The 21,414-nt window shown below is 51.1% G+C and overlaps 2 protein-coding genes across 5 annotated transcripts; one reads left to right on the top strand and one right to left on the bottom strand.

The window, feature by feature from the left end:
• Positions 1–199: 199 nt before the first annotated feature.
• trak1b (trafficking protein, kinesin binding 1b) lies at positions 200–11,966 on the top strand. 4 transcript variants are annotated; one of them, XM_040188311.2, is made up of 20 exons: positions 200–548; positions 1,042–1,100; positions 1,810–2,089; positions 2,693–2,887; positions 4,176–4,252; positions 4,599–4,715; positions 4,801–4,907; positions 4,988–5,081; positions 5,159–5,237; positions 5,517–5,647; positions 5,729–5,803; positions 5,896–6,033; positions 6,123–6,199; positions 6,295–6,534; positions 6,625–6,893; positions 8,682–8,800; positions 9,167–9,377; positions 9,475–9,580; positions 9,828–9,953; positions 10,126–11,966. In XM_040188311.2, exons 5-20 carry the CDS (start codon positions 4,202–4,204, stop codon positions 10,718–10,720), a joined length of 2,535 nt encoding a protein of 844 aa, XP_040044245.2. In that variant the 5' UTR covers positions 200–548; positions 1,042–1,100; positions 1,810–2,089; positions 2,693–2,887; positions 4,176–4,201; the 3' UTR covers positions 10,721–11,966. The 4 variants fall into 4 exon arrangements, with proteins under 4 accessions (XP_040044245.2, XP_077937065.1, XP_040044244.2 ...); XM_078080939.1 differs by lacking the exon at positions 1,042–1,100 and having other exon boundaries at positions 246–548; positions 4,801–4,901; XM_040188310.2 differs by lacking the exons at positions 200–548; positions 1,042–1,100; positions 1,810–2,089; positions 2,693–2,887 and adding an exon at positions 3,294–3,436 and having other exon boundaries at positions 4,801–4,901.
• A 2,167-nt stretch (positions 11,967–14,133) lies between these two features.
• Positions 14,134–17,343, bottom strand: LOC120826222 (cholecystokinin). Its single transcript, XM_040188317.2, has 4 exons — positions 17,201–17,343; positions 16,472–16,592; positions 16,225–16,374; positions 14,134–14,550 (listed from the first exon to the last, which is right to left on the bottom strand). The coding sequence occupies exons 2-4, from the start codon at positions 16,590–16,592 to the stop codon at positions 14,414–14,416; spliced, it is 408 nt and encodes a 135-aa protein (XP_040044251.2). The 5' UTR covers positions 17,201–17,343; the 3' UTR covers positions 14,134–14,413.
• Between the last annotated feature and the right edge of the window lie 4,071 nt (positions 17,344–21,414).

The following is a 21,414-nucleotide window of genomic DNA, read 5'->3' as shown; positions in this document are numbered from 1 at the left end:
AATGGTCGTTAGAGATTATTTGCCCGCGTTTTGTTTGCTTATCATGGCACTGTTTTGCCCATCAAAACGCCCGTCAAATAGCGTTAAAAGGGCGATATGCGTACATGCTATTATAAAGGAGTTTATAATATATTCATCTTTGATTTACTACCCCTGAAGATTGACCTCGTTTCATCGGGTTCAAATTTCTCACCGACAGGGATTTTATTTTGAAGGAGGTGACCAGAAGTCGCGTTGTTCTCCTCCTGTCTTCACGAGCCCCGGGGAGAGCGAGGGACGAGAGACGTGGGGGGGGGGAGACGCGGGGGGGCTGAGGGAGATGGCCGCAGGGAAGGAAGCCTGGACCGGGTCACGAGCGACTTCGAGCGGACCCAACGTAAGGTGACCGCGACCCCCCAGAACCGCCCGGAGCGGAGAAACCGCTGCGTCGCGGCGCGGCCCGCGCGCAGACCGGTGGGACGAGGACCGTCTTCCAGCTGCTCATCCAAAGGGGACAATCACCGGCATCGTCCCCAATACGGCGCGTCGGACCGGTCGTGCATCCCAAGGTCAGCTGATCGCGTCCCGTTGCCACGGTTGTTGTGTTGCTGCGGAGACGCGAATTAAGACAAACCCCGCTGACCCGCATCCGAGACGCGACCTTCTCATGTGGACGAGGCCGCGCCCGCAGACGGCCGGCGTCCACGTGACACGGGGGGAGGGGGGGGGGGGGGGGGCACACGTGAGCCCCCCGCTGTGTTTGCCGGAGATCAGTGCTTTGACTTGTTTCATTACAACAGACTGCAGATGAGAGATTCCTCTTTAAACCTTTGCGGTGCGGACTTAGTTAATAACTTTTATGCTGAGAGCTGATTCCTTTTCGGAGATGTGAGTATAAGGAGGATATATATATATATATATATATATTCATTGGCACGTGTGCAGTTTGAACCTGAGATCAGCGATCAATAGAAAAGGGTCTTAAAGTCCAGCATCCAAAAGCGGTGTATGTTCTCCTTCATGCGTGTCCATGTCGGTCATGTATGCTCGTCCCTTTATCAGGGGCCTTTCTACTTCAGACGCATGTCGCCCATCACCGGCTGCCTTTTATCTCTGGCCTTGTAAGTATCTATTTATATTCTCCCCAGCGCAGTTTGATCTGAGCTCAGGTGGCTTTAATGAAGCACATCTGTGGCGTCTTTTACAGGCGTGCAGCCGGCAGTGGCACACGGAGCCCTGGAGAATAAAGACAGAGATTTGGGCTTGTTTTGCCTCAGTGTACAGAGAAAACATCCAAAATGATGTGTTTATTTTATAACCGTTTCCTAATTTAAGTAAGCGACTTGGGGAGTTTCACAAGGGTATGTTTGAGTTTTATTATCATTCTGTTCCCCTGCCTTGTCTTCAAAATGTACTTAATTTACTAAACTGTTTTCTCAAAGTTTCATTCAAGCCTTTTTTACACAAATATTCTCAAACGAGTATTGAGCATGTTTCTTCTTTATGGAGTGGTAAAAGTCTTTTGAATCAAATCAAGACTAAACTTTATCCAAATATGTAATAAGATGATGCCTCGTGTTTAATGTTCAAATCTGCAATATCAAAAAAATGAGTAATACAAGAATTCTCCCAATGTGGGTCATCAACTTGGGATGCTTTGTCCTCTTGCTGCTGAAGCGTCTCGTAACCCAAGAACTCAGAACCACTGTTCTAATGAAGAAGTTCCCGTTCACGGATCAATGAAGTACTTCCATGTGATGCCGTTATCGAGAGCTGCTCTCAACCCATCAGAGAGCGAGCGGTGATGAGTGATGCTTCCATCCTCTCCAGGTCGCTGTAGCTGCCGTGTCCTTTCTGCGAGGAGGACCTGAGTGGAGCTCCGGAGGCCCATGGCCCCCGTTTCTCTCCAGCAGTGAGAGGTGAGCCAAGCTGGCCTCCCCGGCCCCCTCCGCGGCCCCGGCCCAGGACCCGGACCAGGACCCGGACCAGGACCCGGACCCGGACTCCGGCCCCCACGCCGACGAGGAGCAGTATGTGAGCGAGGGCGCCTGCAGCCGGCTCGACGCACGCCCGGCGGCGCCTGACTGCAGGGACGCCGAGACCATCACAGGTGCGTGTGTGTGCACGTGTGTGTGTGTGTGTGCATGTGTGTGTGTGTGTGTGTATGTGCGTGTGTGTGTGTTTGCGTGGAGGGACTCACACATAAAAGAATTGCAAATAGCTTAAAAGTTTAAAAGTTTTCAGGTGAGTCTGCGTTGAATGTTGAATATGTGATCATATGTTTGTGTTCGTTGGATTAAATCAAGTGTAGGCAGTAAGTAATAAATAGTTACAATGGATAACTAAGTTATTTAACATTATAACATTTATATAAAATCTGTTGTTTCTGTTCATTATTTCAAAGACATTTTTGGGGGTAAATTCACTTGTGAATTTGAATTTGAGAAAAAAAAGTCACAATATGTTAAGTCCAAAACGTTATGATAAAAAAGTTCAAAATTATTATTTAAAAAAAAAAGTCAAATTATAATATCAAATGTATCATGAGAAAAAAGTAAGTCAATATATGGTCACAGGGAGTTTTGAATAAAAGTAACAACATGTTAGATCGAAAAATGGTATTATCGCACACCGATTGACACATTAGGCACCACGTGACCTCGACCCGCTTGACGTCACTCATCGGCCCCGCCCCCCCCTCCCCTCTGTCCAGATGTGTGCAACAGCACCGACCTGCCGGAGTTTGAGATCATCAGCCTTCTCGAGGAGCAGCTGCCGGTGTACCGGCTGCGCGCCGACACCGCCTACGGCTACGAGCGCGATGACTGGCTGCACACTCCCCTGGTCGCCCCCGACGCCCGGCTGGACCTGACCACCGAGCAGATCGAAGAGACGCTCAAGTACTTCCGTAAGTCTGGCGAGAGGACGTCACGCAGAGAATTGCACCCAGAATATATCCGTTTCCCGGTGAAAGGGGGGGGCAGGAAGCTCTCGTCTCGTAGAATCCAGGAGGACGAATCCTGGAGAGGAACCGCTGCCAGAACGCGTGAGAGAGATTTGAGCACTGCGTGGTATTGTGTGTCTGTGCGCGTGTGTGAGTCAGGGGTTTGTCTGCGGACGGGTGTCGCCGTGGTAACAAGTCAGAGGAGGCAGCGGACAAAGAGAGGGTTTAAAGAAAAAACAAAACAGCGAGAGGAGAGCGACGTGAGCGACGCCCGTCACCGATTGGCTCCCGCGTCCGTCCTCTTTCCATTGCAACGCAACCTCCACTCCACCTCCCTTCCTCCACCAGCGGGTGGGCGGAGGGTCGGCTCAGTGTGCGGCGGCTGAGCAGCAGGAGCAGGATCAGTGTCCCGGAGGTCGGGGCGGTGGGGGGGAGGAGGGTGGGGAGCGATGGACAACGAGAGCGGGACGGACAGACGAGCGAGCGAGCGGCTTTGTGAGGAGGAAGAGAAAGGTAAAGCACCTCCACGAAGCAAAAGAGAGCTTTGGCGACGCGATGAGCGAGAAGTTTGATCGGTGCGTTTGTTTCTAGCGCTCGTATTTCCCCCGCTGCAGTTTGTTTAATGTCTTTGGTCGATCACAACAGCAGCTTGGTCTCTTCTTCGTTTGAGGATCTTTAGCAAGAAGCAACAAAAAAACAGCGTTTCGTGACATTTTTTGGCTCACACACAACAAAGCTTTTCGTCTCGAGTTTGCTTTGACACATCGGCCTTCGAGCGCACACACACACACACACACACACACACACACACACACACACCACTCCCCACAGTCCACTAATGTCCAGAGTGGACCAGAGTGGCTCGTGAGCACCGTTTAATGAGAGAAACTCACGGGGGGATTCGATAAAAACAAACTCACAGCTGCATCATTCAGTAGTTTTTATAACAGCGACGAGGATGGAAGAGAATCGACGGGACAAAGTCGATGACTTCTGTCACGGTTCGTTATTGACCGGAGCCGAAGTCGATGGCGGCTTTCACATCAGGGCCGATGTGCTGCTCTTTGTCCCCCTCAACACCGGATCAATGTGGACGGAGGCATCACATCCAGAACCTGACCCCGTCCCCGACCTCTTCGAAACCCTGTGTGTTACATAACGTGCCGTCGTGCATGTATTTTGGTTTTGCATGTGTACGAAGCGCAGGTTTAACGCGCTGCTGGTGTGTCCCCCCCCCCCCCCGTCTCCTCAGTGCTATGCGCAGACAGAGTGGGCCAGATGACCAAGACCTACAGCGACATCGATGCCGTCACGCGTCTGCTGGAGGAGGTGAGACGCGCCGCTTTTGTTTGTCACAAAGTGAGACCGAGAGAGAAGCAGACAGTAAGACACGGGAAGCGAGTGAGTGAAAGCTGCCTCTAAAGGTTCCTCCCGGGGCCTCAAACCCCCACCGGTGTAATAATGTGTTAATTCATGAAGCAGATTTACGCCATTCAAGGAAAAATATCGAGGCAAAGTGAAAAAGAAACACATTTATAGAGATAAGATGATCAAACAATAACAACCATCCGGTGTAAAGCACTGGAATTAAAGTCACAGTGGACAACCTGAGAGGTCCGGATGGAGATGAACGCTCGCTCCAGGAAGCTCACCGTCTCTCTCCTCCCGCCAACAGAAGGAGAGAGACTTGGAGTTGGCCGCCAGGATCGGCCAGTCGCTCCTCAAGAAGAACCGCTCCCTCACCGAGCAGAACGACTACCTGGAGGAGCGAGTGGCACAAATCACAGAGGAGGTTCGCCGACATTCAAACAAAAGCCGCTCGGTGTCTTTTGTCTTCGTGCCCCCGTCCTCACGGCCCGTCCACGCTCCTCCCGCAGGTGGCCCAGCTGCACCACGAGCTGAACCTGAAGGACGAGCTGCTGCAGATCTACACCAACGCGGCGGACGAGAGCGAGGACGAGTCCAGCGGCTCCCCGACGTTAGCGTCCGTCCTCCTTCGGTGTGCAGAGATGTGTCGCTTAAGCGACTCGCCGTAACACGTCGTGTGCGTTTATGCGTCCACAGGGGGAAGAGGAGCGCGGCGGAAGGTGCTTTTGGCGGGACGCTGCAGAAGAAACTCAAGGAGCTGGAGGAGGAGAACGTCTCGCTCCGCTCGGAGGTCGGTCCAGACGCGCACACGCACACACACACACACACACGCGCGTTAGAGAGTGTTTATGATGTGTTTGTTCACAGGCACACCATCTGAAATCAGAGACTGAAATCTATGAAGAAAAGGAGCAGCAGCTCGTCAACGAATGTGTGAAAGAGCTCCGTGAGTGTCGCATGAGTTTGTCTCCACAGTATGAATCACATGATAATCACTTATGCAACAATACGTGGTTTATCATTCAAAGGGTTTGATTTCTTCACATCAATGTTTAAATTTGTGTTTTCGTGTGTTTCATTTTGCATTTAAATCAACTTCTCAAACGCAAACACTAACCCCTTTACACCTTTTCGTTGGTATCTGCGGAGGAAAACTGGTTCACTGAGCTGGATTCTTTATTCCGCCTGTTGTCTCTGACTCTCGTCTCCTTTTCCGTCCCGCCAGGGACGTCCAGCCTCCAAATCTCCACCATAGCGGAGGAATTGGCGCGTAAGACCGAGGATGCCTCCCGCCAGCAGGAGGAGATCACGCATCTCCTCTCTCAGATAGTAGACCTGCAAAAGAAAGCCAAATCCGTGAGCTCGCTTTGAACTCAGAGGTCGCTGTTGTTCCACTCAGCTGGATTCTCCGCTCATTTCAACCTTGCGTGTTTCTAGTTTGCGGTGGAGAACGAGGAGCTTTCTCAGCACCTGGTGGCAGCCAAGGATGCCCAGAAGCAGCTCACGGCGGAGGTAACTCCCGCGGCGCCGCGTTCCCTTCCTCAACAAGCCGACACCAGACACTTTCGTTCCAAAAAAATGCTGATCTTGTTGTCCTCAAACAGCTGCAGGAGTTGGACGAGAAGTATTTAGAGTGTATAGAGATGCTGCAGGAGGCCCAGGAGGAGCTGAAGAACCTGCGGAACAGAAGCGTCCCCGCAGGGACTCCGCGACGCTACCATCCTCTGGGGCTGTACCCGATGGTGAGGGAGTGTGTGTGCGTGTGTGTGCGTGTGTGTGTGCGTGCGTGGTCACCGTCCGGTCCTTCACGACGAGGGTTTTGTCGCCGCAGGATTCTCTGGCAGCGGAGATCGAGGGAACGATGAGGAAGGAGTTGAGCCTGGACGACCCCGAGTGTGAGGAGCAGAAGTACGTACGCGGCCGCAGAGATGCACCGCACACCGCACGCCGCGGCAGCTCATTCTCGCGTGTGTGTGTGTGTGTGTGTGTGTGTGTGCGCGCAGGGTCCATCGGAGGCGCGTGTTTGAGACGGTGAAGAACGTCAACCAGGCGGTCCGCCAGCGCTCGCTGACCCCGACCGGCGCCAACATCCCGGGCTCCAACCAGTCCCTGTCGGCGCGGACCTCGCCCCAGTCCAGCGGCCCCTGCACGCCCCGCGGCAGCGCCTGCGCGGGCGAGGACGGCGTCGCCCTCGACAACCGGACGCAGAGCCTCCTGATGGAGACGGCAGCCGATCAGGACAAGTGAGATCACCCTGCTGACGATGCAGCTTTCCATCAGCGCCGTTTGTGTGATTGGCCTTCGAAACCGATCGGTCCCCGTTTCCTCCGCAGCCGGGAGAAGAAGGCCAACGGCGCCGAGGACCTGCGGCTCGCCCTGCGCCGCCTGTCCCTGCGTCGACAGAACAACCTGAGCGAGAGGCGCTTCTTCGAGGACGAGCGGGAGCGGAGGCGGGGGCGACACGGCGGCCTGCGCGGTTCCCCGAGCCCGGAGAGCGCGCTGACCCCCTCGGAGAGCATCATGTCCCTGGGGAACCTGCACCTCTGGGCCTCGCGGGGGCCCTACCTCCCCGACAAGCTGCAGATCGTCAAGCCGCTTGAAGGTGAGGGCGAGAGGGCGGGCGGGGCGAGCCGCAAGGCGGGGAGGAAGAGGGACGGCGAGCTGCAGCGGGCGCTCGGGGCGAAGAAAGGCAGCGGGCGGGGCCGCGGGGCGGAGGGGGAGAGGCGGTCGGAGGGCCGGCAGGGGCGGCGGTCGCTGGAGGGGGGGAGGGGTTGGGGGTGGGCGAGGAGGACCGCCGCCGGCGTAGAGAGGGAGAGAGGGAGGAGGTGGGCCAGAGAGCGGGCCGGCAGCGGGGAGCCAAGAGGAGCCGGAGAGAGGCCGCTGCCGCTGGTGCTCTTCGGCTCCTTCTGGTCGCTGATGCACCACCACAAATCCGGCAGTTTCGCGTCGCCACACAGCTATTACAAAGACACGCAGCCGCGGGGATGGCTGTAGACGGAAAACACGACACCCCTCCCTCCCCCCTCCCCAGCGTCAGGCTTCGTCTGATTCCGACCTCATTGGCGTGACACTTGACCTGTAGGTCAGTGATGTCAGCAGCAGCCTGCAGTCATTCGCCTCGTATGTGGCTTCTAGTGGGCACGTGCTGCCCTCTGGTGGTACTTCAGCCTTCATTACAAGTCCACCCGGAAGCCTCTAGAAACATGTGCGGCCTCTTACTCAATTTACTCGATCTCTTCCAGGACTTCTCTCCTGCGTCTTAGTCCAGATGCAACCGGAGCAGAGAGGCAAACAGGCTTTTATAAAACGACTCATACATAAATAAATATATATGAGTACATACACAACCATAACTAGGACAACTCATGTACTCAGGCCACAGCTTGGCACAATGGGATGGTTATGAATAGATGTAATTCCTTTTTACCGTGTAATTTTAGCTTTTATATATTTTAAAATGTGAAGCACTTAAAAAAAATACTATTCAAACAAAATGTTGACATATATTAAATATATGACTGGGTGGATGTATATAATGTGCAATGAAACTTGGAGACAAAGTAGTGCTCTGTGCGGGAGAACCTTCTCATTGATGAAATAATGTGCAGCTGTAAACATCTGGCAACTTGGATGTGAATGTTAAAAAGCAGAAATAACTTCCTTCCAACGAGCCGCAGACAGGCGGTGAAGTGCAGAGCGTTGGATCGTCTTCGATAAGGACAGCTCATGAGAACGCAAAACAGAGTTTGTTTATCGCTTAACAAAGGTCACAAGGGTCACAAAGAGTCGAGGCCTAAAGAAACCCTGGATTCACATTTGTTTATTTGTACTTGCACCTTCTCATGTCTTGTATTATTATTGTATTGTTTCTTTACCATTTATCATTTAACTTCCTGTCTTTTCTGATTTTTGTTTGCTTCTTCTGTCACTTTTTCTGTTTCAATTCCTTCACAAATAAAAAACCTTTCTCATTCTACTTGCTCCTCCATTTCATTTTCATCCTTTTGCTCTTCATCACCTCCTCGCGTCTCTTTGTTCGTCATCTTGAGCACTTTGGCTGATTTGCTTGTTAAACATGCTCACTAGGAAAGTATTTCATGTCATTGAATGCAAACTTTTACTGGCCACTCGTCTTGAGGGACACTCTCTTACTATGTGACATGTATCAGATATCTGCACACATAAATCTATCTGTGCATTTGTGCAGCACCACAAAACCAATGACTACACATTTATTATATGTGACAAATAAAAGTAAAGCCACGGGACGCGTTGTGAACAAAGCTGTCTTTACATCTCAAAACCCTTAAATGACGGCCGATATGAGAAGCGGTGTCATGAGTCATGAGTGCTGTGTGTGTGTGTGTGTGTGTGTGTGTGTCTCCACCAGGCTCCGCCACGCTGCACCACTGGCAGCAGCTGGCCCAGCCGCACCTCGGTGTGATCCTGGACGCCAGGCCGGGAGTCGTGCCGAAGGGCTACAGACCCCTCGAGCTGGAGCTGGACCAGGTCTGTGTGTGTGTGTGTGTGTGTGTGTGTGTGTGTGTGTGTGTGTGTGTGTGTGTGTGTGCAGCAGAATTCGTGCGAGAGTGTAAATGTTATTTTAACCACAGTTTTTTACTACGGAGGGAATCAAGTCCCACGTATGTGCTCCATCTCCATATGAAGGCGCAGCGTCAATGGAAATCTATTGGCAGAAATCGGATCAGATGTTTATAAATGTAACTATTCTGCGATCCTCTAACATTTTAATTACATTTGACTAAAACAACCATGTTAAGATGACTTAGATACAAAAGCTATGTTATAACTTAGCGTGATACTTCTTGTGACGGTTGATGCAGCGCTGCAATGACCCGTCCTCCTCGTCCCCAGGTGTGTCCGTGGGGCGGCCTCGAGGAGGAGGAACCAGGGGACCAGTACTTCCAGAATCTCCCCACCGCCGCCGCCGCCGCCTCGCCAGCCGCGCCCTCCGCCCCCTCCGGCACGGGGGAGTCAGACCTCTGCCCCCCTCCGCCCAGCCTCGCTCCACCGTCTCCGCCCTCCCCGTCCCCATCGCCACATCTCAGCAACACCGACGTCCTGGGTGAGGACACGCTGTGCTATTATTATTATTATTATTATTATAGTATATTGATGCACGATAAATGTATCTATGCGACGCGTTTGCCTTTTATTTGCAGCTGGATACTTCCCAGGTAAATCCATGGCCCACACCAGCTCCACCTACACCTTCACAACGTGTCGGATCCTCCACCCGACCGATGAGCTGACGCGGGTCACGCCGAGGTGAGCGACGCGCTGCTGCTTGAGAATGTTCGATCAGCCTTTTGTGGCCATTTCACTTCCTTTATGTTCTTTAATTTCCTCAACAAAGATTTCACAAAATCCCGCTGGATGTTTAAAACGCAAACGGCATTCAGCCAACGGGCCGATTTACCAAAGTCAGGTGGCGCTCGTGGTCCAGAGAAGCCAAACCCAGAAGTCAGATGTCATGGACGTGAGTGTCGTTTCTAATTCGCCTCTCTTTTCCCAGTCTGAACTCAGTCCCAACGTCGTCCTCCTGCGTGATGACCAGCAGCCTGTTGGGAACTCCGGCCGCTACACCCTGCGCGCCCCGCCGGCTCGGCCTCAGGCCCTCCGAGTCCTCAACTAACCTCAGGCACGTATATCAGTTATTTCTCAGCTGCTTTGTTTCCACTGTGAGAAAAAGTGTCGACTGTTGCTCGGTTACTTTTGTAAAAGTAGAAGTTAACTTCATGTACACGTGTTGTTGGTATCCACATAATCCACATGGTGATGTTGACTCTCCTTGGTCTGCCGTGTTCGTGCAGGGACGCGACGCGCACCACCAGCACCTCCCTGGGCTTGGTGCGCCTCCTCCAGGAGAGGGGGATCTCAGCGGCCGTGTACCACCAGAGCCAGGGCCTGGAGTACGGCCAGGGCAGCGGAGGAGTCCTGTTCAGCACCTCCGTCGCCCCCAACCGAGCGCCCCACCGCGACCCTCTGCGCCGCCCGACCCCGCTCAGCTCGCCCGCCGGGGAGGAAGCTTCGGCCGCGCCGACGTCGGCGGGCTTCGACTTCAAGAGCCCCTCCTACGACAACTTCCTGACCTCCGAACCGGCCCGCTCCATCCTGAAGGAGGTGACGGGGAGGATGAGGGGCCGGCAGAGGGGGAAGGATTGCGAAAGCCAGACGGACGTCAGCGTCACCGTGCACAACCTGAACCTGCTGGACAAGGTGAAGCGGCTGGGCGTGGCCGGGGGCCCGGGGGGCAGAGCGATGAGCCCGGGCCCCATCCTGGGGCCCCTGGGAGGGCTGCGCAGATCCGGCTCCCCTTTCGGGCCCGACGGAATGAGGAGGAACCGGAGTTATCCGGCCGCGGTCGGGGCCAGCATGGCCATGAAAGGCCCGGGGCCCCCGGAGTAGTCGGCCATGAAAGGGCCCGAGACACCGAGCCGCACTTTTCACACCGCTGACCCGTCGCTGCTGTGCTTCCTTCACGCCCTCTGAAAGACGCGCTAAGCGCCGGTGAGAACAATGGAAATGAGCCTGCTATGGCGGTTGCTACGTAGCAACCGCGCACTTACAAAAATGTCCGGCTACATCGATTTCAATGGGGAACCTACTTCTATTTTATTTCTATGGCTAAAAGGCTAACTGCAGCTAGCGGGCTAAAGCCGTAGGGTTCAGGGTATCAAAGGATTATCGCAAGCTGTGTGTTGAAAGGCACCTGCAGACATTTCACTGCACGGCTGGCTGACTTATTGCATATTTTAAAGCTTCAGGTTGATTAAAAAAACGTAATTCAGCCTAAAAATTAAGCATTTAAAACATCTACTCACACGTAGCGTTAAGCAAGTCTTCATTCGTGCTGATGATTGCTCACTTCTGTCTGGTTCAACACAATTGAATTCATGTAATTGGGCAAACTGACCCTTAAATAATAGATATGTGTGTATAATATATATATATATTTGTGGGTGGGTGTGTAATTTTGACATGGCTGCTTTGGAGACTGACTCTGCTGGTTGGATGTAGTTCTCCCACTAAACCCCACTCGCATCCTGACCGCTGCACTCTGCCAACACACTATTTGGCGACTGTCTCTGTAGCACGAAACCTTCTGCTTCTCCGTCGCTGGATCAAAATCCACCATTTTATAAATGAATCGAAACGTCACCAAACGCATAAACATACTTGCCCCCCGGATCCCTCTCGAACTAGTTAAGCGTGAGTCCGACATGTCGCTTTCAACAAATCATGACATGGGTTTTTAAGTGTTAGTTTCCTAATTGGCCATTAGACAGCATGTTGAGGCGCCCACTGAGCGGATCGATGCACCGAGGCCACGCAGAGCGATGGCGGGGGGGGGGGGGGGGGGAATGGCCCATCAGCCATTGTGGTCGGAAGCTTTCGGATAAATGAAGCAATTCAGTGCCTCGACCATCTGTTTTTGATTTGTTTTGTTCTTGTGTTGGACAAAGGCTGGCTAACCGTATTTATTTATTTAAATCAATCCTATGAATTTAACCTGTCGTGTGCTCGCCGTCCGTACCGCTCACCGCCACACAATCGTCAGTAGAGGCCCACTGAGGCAATCGTTCCAGCACCACGTCGTGGGCGAACATGTAAGGGGGGTATTTCTTTTGCAAATAAACATTCTGTGATCAAACAGTGACTGAGTTGTCTTTGTTTCCCCTCGACGAGATGTGAACAGACGAGTCCCAGGCCGGGGGGGGCCACCGCCCTCGCCCTCCGCCAGCAGGTGGAGCTCACTAGTAACCAGAGTACGGGCGGTTTGGCACAGTCGTAACCCATTCTCCGTCCTCCATCTGCAGCTCGTTCTCCCAGGGACATGATGAGGGCGGCTTATTAAACCCCCCCGCCGGCCGCCGGGTGGCTGACAGGTGCCGGGGAGCCATAATGCGAAGAAATGAGATAAAACTTCAAATGTCCCCCGACGTCTCTCGCTGAGGACGTTTTGTCCTCTCGCCGTAACATTTTGGTGAGGTGATTCATCGCAATCAGCTTTGGATTCCCGGGTTGCTTTCGGTGCACGCGGCAGCAGGAGGCCTTTGAACCCGAGGTCAAACGGGACGGGCCGAGCCACTTTCACAAGAGGGTCCGTGGAGACCTCGGACCATCTGCTCCTCACCGCCGCCGCCGGCGTCTTCGTCACATGACAGAAGCCGGTGCTCCTTTCATGTCCTCCTTCCAGCGCACACAAAAAAACAAAAACACTGCCACTTGTGCGTGATCGGGTGGCCGGATCGCTCCTCGTCCCGCGCTGCACCTGGACTTCGTTTTTCCCTCTTCGTTGCATCATTGCCCGCTGGCGGATATCCCCATCTGCACATCTGTTGATTCACACACACACACACACTCAGTGGAGGCATTTACTGGCTCCCCAATGAAGCCTTTTAACCTTCTCAAAGCTTTTTAACTCTCAAGTTCGGCCTCAGATCTTTAAAAACAAAGTTTCAACTCCCGCGGCGCCTCTCAGAATCTCAACCCTTCAAATGCCTGATTCAAGTGCATCCTCGATCCAGACCGGTGTCTTCGATGCCACACACACACACACACACACACACATAAACAGACAGCAAACCCTCTGTGCCTCCCTAAGGCGTCCAAAGCCACTTCTCTGAATAATTCACCAGGTCTGCTCGGTCCATCGATCCCTCGCTGCAGCGCTCGCTCACTCAGAGACACATCTTTCACTTAACACGCCGGCCCCGCAGCAGCATGACGAGCCTCTCCATCACAATTCAGCACCGCCGCGGATTCCTCCTCTCTGCCTCACTAACACCGTGTGCAGGTTGCACCCTCTTTCCGTGCTCTCGTTGATTTGAATCATGTCAGAAAAACAAACAAAACAGCAAAACGTCCAAATGGGCCGATGCAGCGTCATCGGATCTGATCTGAGTTTAAAACCTTTTCTTCACACCAGATCACTGTAAAAGGCCGCCATCGCAGCCAAAAGCTATTATTGGGATTAATTTCGAGCCCGCTTCAATAATTTAAACGGACGTCAGCTCCTTTTCCTCCCGTCGAAACCGTTTCAATGCTCACACGTTGAGGCTGTTGGCGTCCTTTAGATGTTCGGGTTCCTCTTCCTCTTGAATGAAGCAGCCGCTGACTTTCATCTGCACGTTGACCCTTCATCTCAGCGTCAGACACCTTTACCTTCATCGTTACCCACAATCCACCGCGGTGCAGCCATCGAGACTCGGACCTCTGGCACAAGAAGTTTGAAGTAATATTGTAGCTGTGGACATTTAAAACATTTACTTAATTAGATGCAACCCTTTTCCTCGGGGATCTGCATCTTTCTTGGAGAGAAACGTTCCATTTGACGTCTTTCTTTGCAAACTATTCTATTTGTTCAAGATGTAAAGCAAAAATACAACAGGGAGAAATCCCATAAAGTGGTAGACAGACTCCATCGACACAACAGGTAATCTGCTCTGATTCATCACAGCTTTCACGGCGTAAAAACAAATCTGAAACGGGTCTTGAAGCCGAATCTAGTCTTTTCATTGGGGAATTCTGGATATTCATTCATTTTCAAAGTAAACCTTCGTCTTCAGGACTTTAGGCAACAAAGCCACTTAAGAGTCGTGTGATTAGAGACACGTGCCTCACATATTCCTTCATGCTTCCGGACAAAACACAGTTCCTTGCCGAACGGAATAATTTTCTCCAGCAATTTTAATACAAGTGAAGGACGTAGCCGACTTTCAGTGCCGCTGATAATCCTCTTTTTGACACCCGGTGAATGTTAACGGATCTGATTTAAGCAGCGGGTTGTTGTGTTGGAATAATTCGTGAGCAGAGTGTGATGTTTCCAATCTTTATTCAGTCCAGTGAGTCCCAACAGATCTCAAAATAAAGAAAGGAGAGGAAACCAGGAACAGAACAAACCTTGGACACTGAGAGCTTTTCTGCGAAATTTGGCATATGTATATTGCATTGTTACAGTTTTACAAACAAATGTACAACAAATACATCATAAATCGACTCTTTATTACGAGACAGTGGGGGAGCCAGCTTGCACGGGTTTCTTTTTTGTCTTTTTCTCATCCTTGTTTACGCCGAGGTCCGAGCCGGGACTCGCTTCTACGAGGAGTACTCGTATTCCTCCGCGCTGCGGCGGCCGAAGTCCATCCAGCCCAAGTAGTCCCTGTCCGCTATCCGGTGGTTGGTGCTCAGTCCGCTGCTTCTGCTGTTGGCTGTGGAGTTTCTACGCACAGAACCTTGGAGGAGGAGGAGGAGGAGGAGGGGGGGGGGGGGGGGGGGGGCGATGGAAAGAGTGGGTGGAGGAGGAACAGAGCAGGGTGGAGGTTAGTATTCCTCAGAGTTTGAAGAAGAAGAGGAAGAAGATAAGAACCTTTCCGTCTTTGCGGTGGATTGTTCCCGAGACAGTTGGAGAGAGCTCGTTTTAAAAATTAAATGTGGTTAAATAACAGAGGGAATGGGTTTATTTTATCGTCTGGGATTAATTGCTCTTATTTTATTTAAATAAAAAATTCTGTTATTAAACCCTGGTCGCAGTTGTGGGCGAGAAAGGAAGAAATTGATGTTCTCACATGTGCTAAAATGTGTTTATGCTTCTAAACTGAATAATATGTCATCGCTTTTGGAGTTTAGCAGTTATTTGAGTTTCTTACCAAATGACACTTTTCACTACTTTGTGCTTTTTGTGCTGAAGAGGATTTGTGTTTTTGCTTTCTTGGACATTTCATCCGTCTCCTTGTCTCGTTATTCATCTCGCGTTCTCACCAGACCACAATAATTGGAGACGTTTCACCACCAGCTGGTCTTTTGGGTGATAACACACTATTTGTGTAACCGCACATTTCCGACTGTGCGGCCTCCACGTGCACCAACTGGGCCTCTGTGCCACTGAAGCAGGAGCAGGGATGATAATTCGCTGATCATTTGAACGCTGGAGAAGATGCGTTTTTCACTCCACCCACAACCTCCTACGCACACGCGCACGCACACACACACACACGCACACACAATTTCCCCGGCGTGCTGGGAAGATTGGCTGCAGGAGTCTCGCCAACGACACCTCCCACAAGGAAACGTGCACGCGAGCAGCGAGCACACGAACACCGACACCCACGGACGCACGCGCACGGCCGAACACAACGCGCACGCCTTCCCCTCAGGGATCGCGTGTCGATTTCCAGCGCGACCTTTGACCTTTCACAGTCGACGCCGTCCCGGATGAGTCATTTGGTCGTGTTGCCGCGGACGCTTATGCAACAGCGGGTCATAAACTTTACGTGCAATATGCGAATGTGGCTCCTAACTTTTCTTCGGAGCGTTTGTGACGCCGCGTCGAAACGTTCCACACGTCTTCAGTTTCAGAGACGTGGACGCGTGAAACCTCTGGAATTCATGTTGAGTGTGTGTCTGTGTGTGCGCGTGTGTGTGTGTGTGTGCGCTGTGTCAGAGACGTGCACGCAGCCAGAGAGATCAGAACATGAGGAACTACTTTTTTTCTTCGCATTGAAGGAGGAGAAGAAGAAGAAGAAAACGGAGCCACTGGAGGCCGATCGGGGGGGGTGGGGGGGGAGGGTCGAAGGGGGGGGTGAGCGATGGTACTGAGGCGAATGGCCGGAAGGCATCGCACACTAATACGCGCTCTTCCAAACCACAAAAGCTTTTGAAACCCACTAATTCATTTTACAAAGCTGGCTGTGTGCTGATTCCAGTAATTAGCCACATCGGGGGGGGGGGGGGGGGGGCACTTGTCTCTGATAATGAACCTATTTTGCACGAATACGTAATTACCAGATTTTTTTTGCACGCATAAAACAACTGCCCCCCCCCCGCCCCCCTTAATATCCTTCAAGATCCTGCAGGTGCCGCGAGGATGATGCAAAGTAACACACACACACACACACACATATACACACCTTTCCTGGACGAGATGAGTCTTGCCAGCAGCTCGCTGAGGTTGGCCCGGGGGTCCGCATCCTCCTCGCCCATAGCTTTCAGCTGGGGGGCAGTGCGGCTGTGTTGGACGTGGGGCTCCCCCAAGGAGCGGGTGACACCCTCAAGGAGAGCTGCTCAACACACACACACACACAACATGTCAGATAGGGAAAGGTAGAGTGACACACAGGTGCACCCCCCCCCCCCCCTGCAGTGACAAATAAATACCTTCAGAGGCGACGGATGCGGAGCGGTGGCCGTCGTCCAGCGGCTGGGAGGAGAAGGGGAGCCCCAAACAGCTCGTACACAAGACCAACAGCACGACACACACACACAGCCCTGCAGCCATCTACAGCACGCACAGCGAGAGAGGAAGGGGGGAGGGAGGGTGAGGGGGGGGGGGGTGAAATGGACGTGAGATCCTCACTGAGAAACGATCTCTGAGCCCATCTGCCTGGACCACTGCTCCTTTGCAGCTGCTCAGAAATAATGAATCATAACGTGAATCAGAAACAGCAGAATTCCATCTGACACCCGAAGGGGGCAGAGGGGAGGGGGGGAGTCGGGGGGGGGGGGGAGTCGGGGGGAGGGGGGGGGCGCCACCGTCTCCGTTTCAGCAGGTTAAGTGAAAACCAGATTGTCTCTTTTCCACCAATGTTTGCACAGGAAAAAGTTGTTATAACATAACATGTCATTTAAAATCCAAACCTCAACAAAATGTGACGTATTTTATTACTATTATTATTATATTCTACTTTTCCACCGTACGATAAAATGAAGGTAGAATCGACACAAAATGTTAAAATGTTTGATCTTTCAATTTTTGGACTAAACTATAGATTCATGTCTGAATCCCAGTTTCATTCTAAATAATAACCGACATTTCCCCAGAATTAAACCCATCCAGTAAAGCGACGTTAAATAGAGAGTTAAATAGAGAAGTAGCGGTTTCCTTACCTTGAGGAAAGAGGTTCGGTGTCAGACTGTGTGAGAGTAAGCAGAGCACTTCTCTGGTGAGTGGGAAGGATGCCCCTTTTATACTCCCTGTGTGTGTGTGTGTGTGTGTGTGTGTGTGTGTGTCTCAGCGCACATCCTGTGTGTTCCTCGGTGTGTTTGCGATTCTTATGTGAGCACATTTGCTACAAGCTCAACAATACCAACAGCGGGCTTCACTTTCATCATCTTTGTTTGCCCATCATAAAAATTCAGAAGCTGTGTGACGATGCTTTACCGACAACGTGTGTGTGTGTGTGTGTGTGTGAAAGAGATTGTGTGTCTGTGTGTTGTTCACGTTCAACAGGGGATGATCCGGCATAAAAATGCCTTGAACTTGAAGTTAAATTGAGTGTATTCTTATTAAGCATAACGTTATGACACACATGTGAAATGCATTCATACGTGTGTGTGTGCGTGTGTGCGCGTGTGTGTGCGTGTGTGTGTGCGTGTGGTTGATAGGGAGGGGGGATGTGTGGGTGTGTATTTGCACACATATGCATTAGAAGTCAGTGGATGTTCACACATACTGTGTGTTTGTGTGCGTTTTGTGTGGGGCGAAGTGGGGGGGGGGGGGGAATATTGTATTCTGTTGTTTTAACAGGTGACTGAGTTCCAGCATCCCTCCCTCCCCCCTCCTCCTCCTCCCCTCCCCCTCCCCGTCTCCCCCCTCAGCACACAGAATTAACCCGTCTGATCGATCAATCAGGCCCGTCTGACCCGAGTCGATAGCCAATCACCAGGCTGATGCTTTTATTAACGGGATCAGGGTCTCTGCGGCGGCTCCAGATAACGTGGAGCACAAAACGCAGCCTCGGCGGAGCCGTTAACCACGGAGGAGCAACACACACACACACACACACGTCGCTTTACCGCCGTGGTCTAATTAGAAGGGATGAATGACTGACAGTGTGAGGCTGCTACACACACACACACACACACACACACACACACGTGAGCTGTATTCAAAAGTATCTCTCCCCGGAGCGCTGACATTCCATGAAATATGGATCAAGTGCTCATTCGATGGCAAATAAAAGAAGAATAACGGCAATTACATCTGTGGAGCGTCTCTGTTATAATTAGCAACCGCTGGCCGGACTCTTGAGCTGAGCTGCTGCACCGAGGATGAACGACTGTAATCCAACTGTAAAAAGGAAAAAGGTTTCCCCAGGAACGAGAGTCAAAGGATTGAAATGAATATATTTGAATAGAGAGGGAACAACTTGAATAACAAATTGTATAAACTGTAGATTAAAACTCTACAGTCACACAAGATCCACTATCTTTATGTTGACGGCAGGTGAAACTACATGAACACGCAAACTATGGCGCTACAAATGACGCAAACTACGCCTGAATCCTTTGTGAAACCTTCTTGGTGAGCAGCTCGCCGGGTCCGGGCAGAGTTTGCTGGCACTGCGTCGCCCGGTTGTGTAAATGGCTAAAACAACTGAGCGGCGAGTCGCCCTCCATCACATCGGCCCCCTCTTTGACTCCCATATCCGCGGCTCTGCTGCGCCCCATCAGAGGACGTGAGTGTGGGAGGGGAGGCCACGGCAGTGCAAATTGGAATTAATGAACCATGCGGAGTGGGCGGTTAGTGTGTGTGTGTGTGACGTATCCTTTTAAAGCGTACTCGAGTTTGAGATGTGCGTTCAGTGCCCCCAGGAGGGTGACCTTTCACCCGCTGGCTGCCGCGATGCACGCGGCACACATTCCGGACGGGCAGCTTAAATGACGGGTAAAGCATCTAATTAGTGTCAGCGTGAGAAAAAGATCAAACTTATGGGGAGAGTCGGTGAGGGACCCCGAGTCGATGGTTTACAGTCAGTAGACAAGATGAATAATGCAAAGATCTAAGACACAAACGCACTCCAGGGCTGTGTGATAATTAAACACGATATCCTTCAACAATTTAACTCACTTTAACAAGCAAATGAACAGAAAAACTGCCTTTATCACCAGGAACCAGGGGAGGTCACGTGATGGCGTGAGGCCTTTGGGGCCCCGGACGTCTCTCAGCGAGCGTCGAGCCGATAATGAAACGTGCGCGGCTCTCCGGGCGGGTCTCATTTCGAAGCTCAGCGGGAGCTTCGTGTCTGCAGGAACGCTCCGTGCTGAACACCCGTCTGCCGGGTCTGCAGGAGTAGTCCAGTTTAATCCCTTTAAAAACGAAAAGATACGTGAAATGAGTTCAACCCGACATCAAGATGAGGACACGTTTAATCGACCAGCAGCATCAATGGGATAAAACAGTTATTGTATAGATATCACCATAAACCTTCCCGGCTGATTGACGGTTTCTAACAACGTGTGAATATGGAAACGAGACGTTGTCTTATTTTATACGTGTTGGTTTGTAAGCGTCACCAGAACACGGGTTAAAGTCACTTTGATTCTCCGTACCTGCATTTTCACTCCAACAACAGCCATGAAATAAAAAAGAATGTCAACGTGCATTAAAGAATGTGTATAATTCAGACTATAAGTGATACAAGAACAAAGCCCTCGGATTTGAGGAAAACATCATTTAAATAATAATGACTATTTAGATTTAGATTGTGAATTTATAGAAAAATGTTTAGTAAAATAAACGGCTAAATGTATAGTTTGAATGATTTCCTTTAGAGCCTGAAAGACCAAAAAGAGGATTTATTCAGACGAGGAGTGAAACCTTCTGGTACACAAACTATCGACCATCACACCTCCAACAGACCAAGCGGCCTCACGTTGGTTCCAGACCGTTTCCACCGCGTGGACCATCTGTGGGACTCGTGCCACTTCAACCCAGGTGGCACCAATCTCCCCCCATTTGGAGCCAATTAGCCAAATGCACTTTTATTAATCAAACGTACCTTCTCACGAGCTATAAACAAAAACAAAAAGGTTTTGAGTGAAAAAAAAACAAGTAAACAAATTATCACTTGGAAATTGAATGGAAATTGCTAAAAAAAAAAAATCGTAAAATGAAGTAGTAGAAGTTCTTGGTGGTGTGGTGGGGGGGCGAGAGGAGATGGGGGGGGCGAGAGGAAGACCTCTATCACACTGTGTGCTCCCATTGTTCCGCCTGGCTGGATGATGAGACAGAAACCTGCCTCGGCTCGGCACTCTGGGCCCTTTGTGATGGAGACGTTCACATGTATTATCATGTGCAAATTGCTCAAATCTTCTTCTGGCGGTCGGCGCCGTGTTCCCCCCCCCCAATGTTGTAAGAGAGCGGCTGTTTGATTTACATTGGATCCCCGTCTCCCTCGTTTGTCAATTACAAAGAAATGAAAGTGACCTTCAAACAACAGGAGGGTTCGGTTTTTAATGTCCCGGTGAGGGAGCACCAATGAGATGTGGAGGGACCAGAGAAAAGAGGGAAAATGTGATTTGAAGGGCGAGCTGGTGGTTTAGGAGAGATGTCTGATGCCCGTCTTTAGCTCCGGTGGACTCAAAGGGTTTCAGTCGATGCCACTGATCGGTGTTTCCTCTTTCACATAGTCTCAGTGAATAAACGCTACAACTAGCAGGGTTTGCCGAGTGATTTAAGGGAATAACACAAGTCCAAACATCATGGCAACAACCTGTGAATCTCAGGGAGCCTGACCCAAAGCCCGCCTTGCTTTATGCATTTCACTCTAAACAGGACCAACTTTTAATGAATAAGCATCATGTGGTATCGAAGAAGAAGAGCTGAAACTCACTGAGATCAAACCGAGCCAACATGAATAAAGCAAAGGTAGAACATAGAACAAACTTTATACTCTCGTTATTATTAATGTTATTATTATTACTCCACTCTGCTATATGCAAACCTTTAATAACCGGCCAAGAATAACTAGCAGGAAATATCTATAAAAAGCTTTAAAAGCTTCAGCCGTGGTCCTTCATAATAGTACGAGGGATCAGTGTAATGTTATTTTTCTTGGAGCTTGAGGACTTATGAGGACATTTTTGATTAGAGGTCAGGATTTTGTACTCAACATGTCGCTGCTTACCTTACGACTGCCTGTGCTACCCAGTGCTACCCAGTGCTAACCGATGCTAACCAGTGCTAACCAATGCTAACCAGTGCTAACCGATGCTAACCAGTGCTTTAACACGCTGCTGAGCCACGGACACGTGTTTAAAGATCTATTTTCTCTCAGAGCGGTTTTCTCAGGAGGAATTGAGGCGCATCAATACGTCTT

The sequence above is a fragment of the Gasterosteus aculeatus genome, chromosome 10, assembly GCF_964276395.1.
Source record: "Gasterosteus aculeatus chromosome 10, fGasAcu3.hap1.1, whole genome shotgun sequence".
NCBI lineage: Eukaryota > Metazoa > Chordata > Actinopteri > Perciformes > Gasterosteidae > Gasterosteus > Gasterosteus aculeatus.
The sequence above is the reverse complement of the archived record's forward strand: the minus strand, read 5'-3'. Positions and strand labels throughout refer to the sequence as shown.

Bases quoted from the DNA above. Each gene is read 5' to 3' on its own strand.
- trak1b (XM_040188309.2), top strand. From the start codon at position 3,373: ATGGACAACGAGAGCGGGACGGACAGACGAGCGAGCGAGCGGCTTTGT. The intron at 5,648-5,728 runs GTGAGCTCGCTT...GCGTGTTTCTAG, and splicing joins TGCAAAAGAAAGCCAAATCC to TTTGCGGTGGAGAACGAGGA. The intron at 9,378-9,474 runs GTGAGGACACGC...TTTTATTTGCAG, and splicing joins CAGCAACACCGACGTCCTGG to CTGGATACTTCCCAGGTAAA.
- LOC120826222 (XM_040188317.2), bottom strand. From the start codon at position 16,592: ATGGCTGCAGGGCTGTGTGTGTGTGTCGTGCTGTTGGTCTTGTGTACG. The intron at 16,375-16,471 runs GTATTTATTTGT...TGTGTTGAGCAG, and splicing joins CGCATCCGTCGCCTCTGAAG to CTCTCCTTGAGGGTGTCACC. The intron at 14,551-16,224 runs GTGTGTATATGT...TCCTCCTCCAAG, and splicing joins ACTCATCTCGTCCAGGAAAG to GTTCTGTGCGTAGAAACTCC.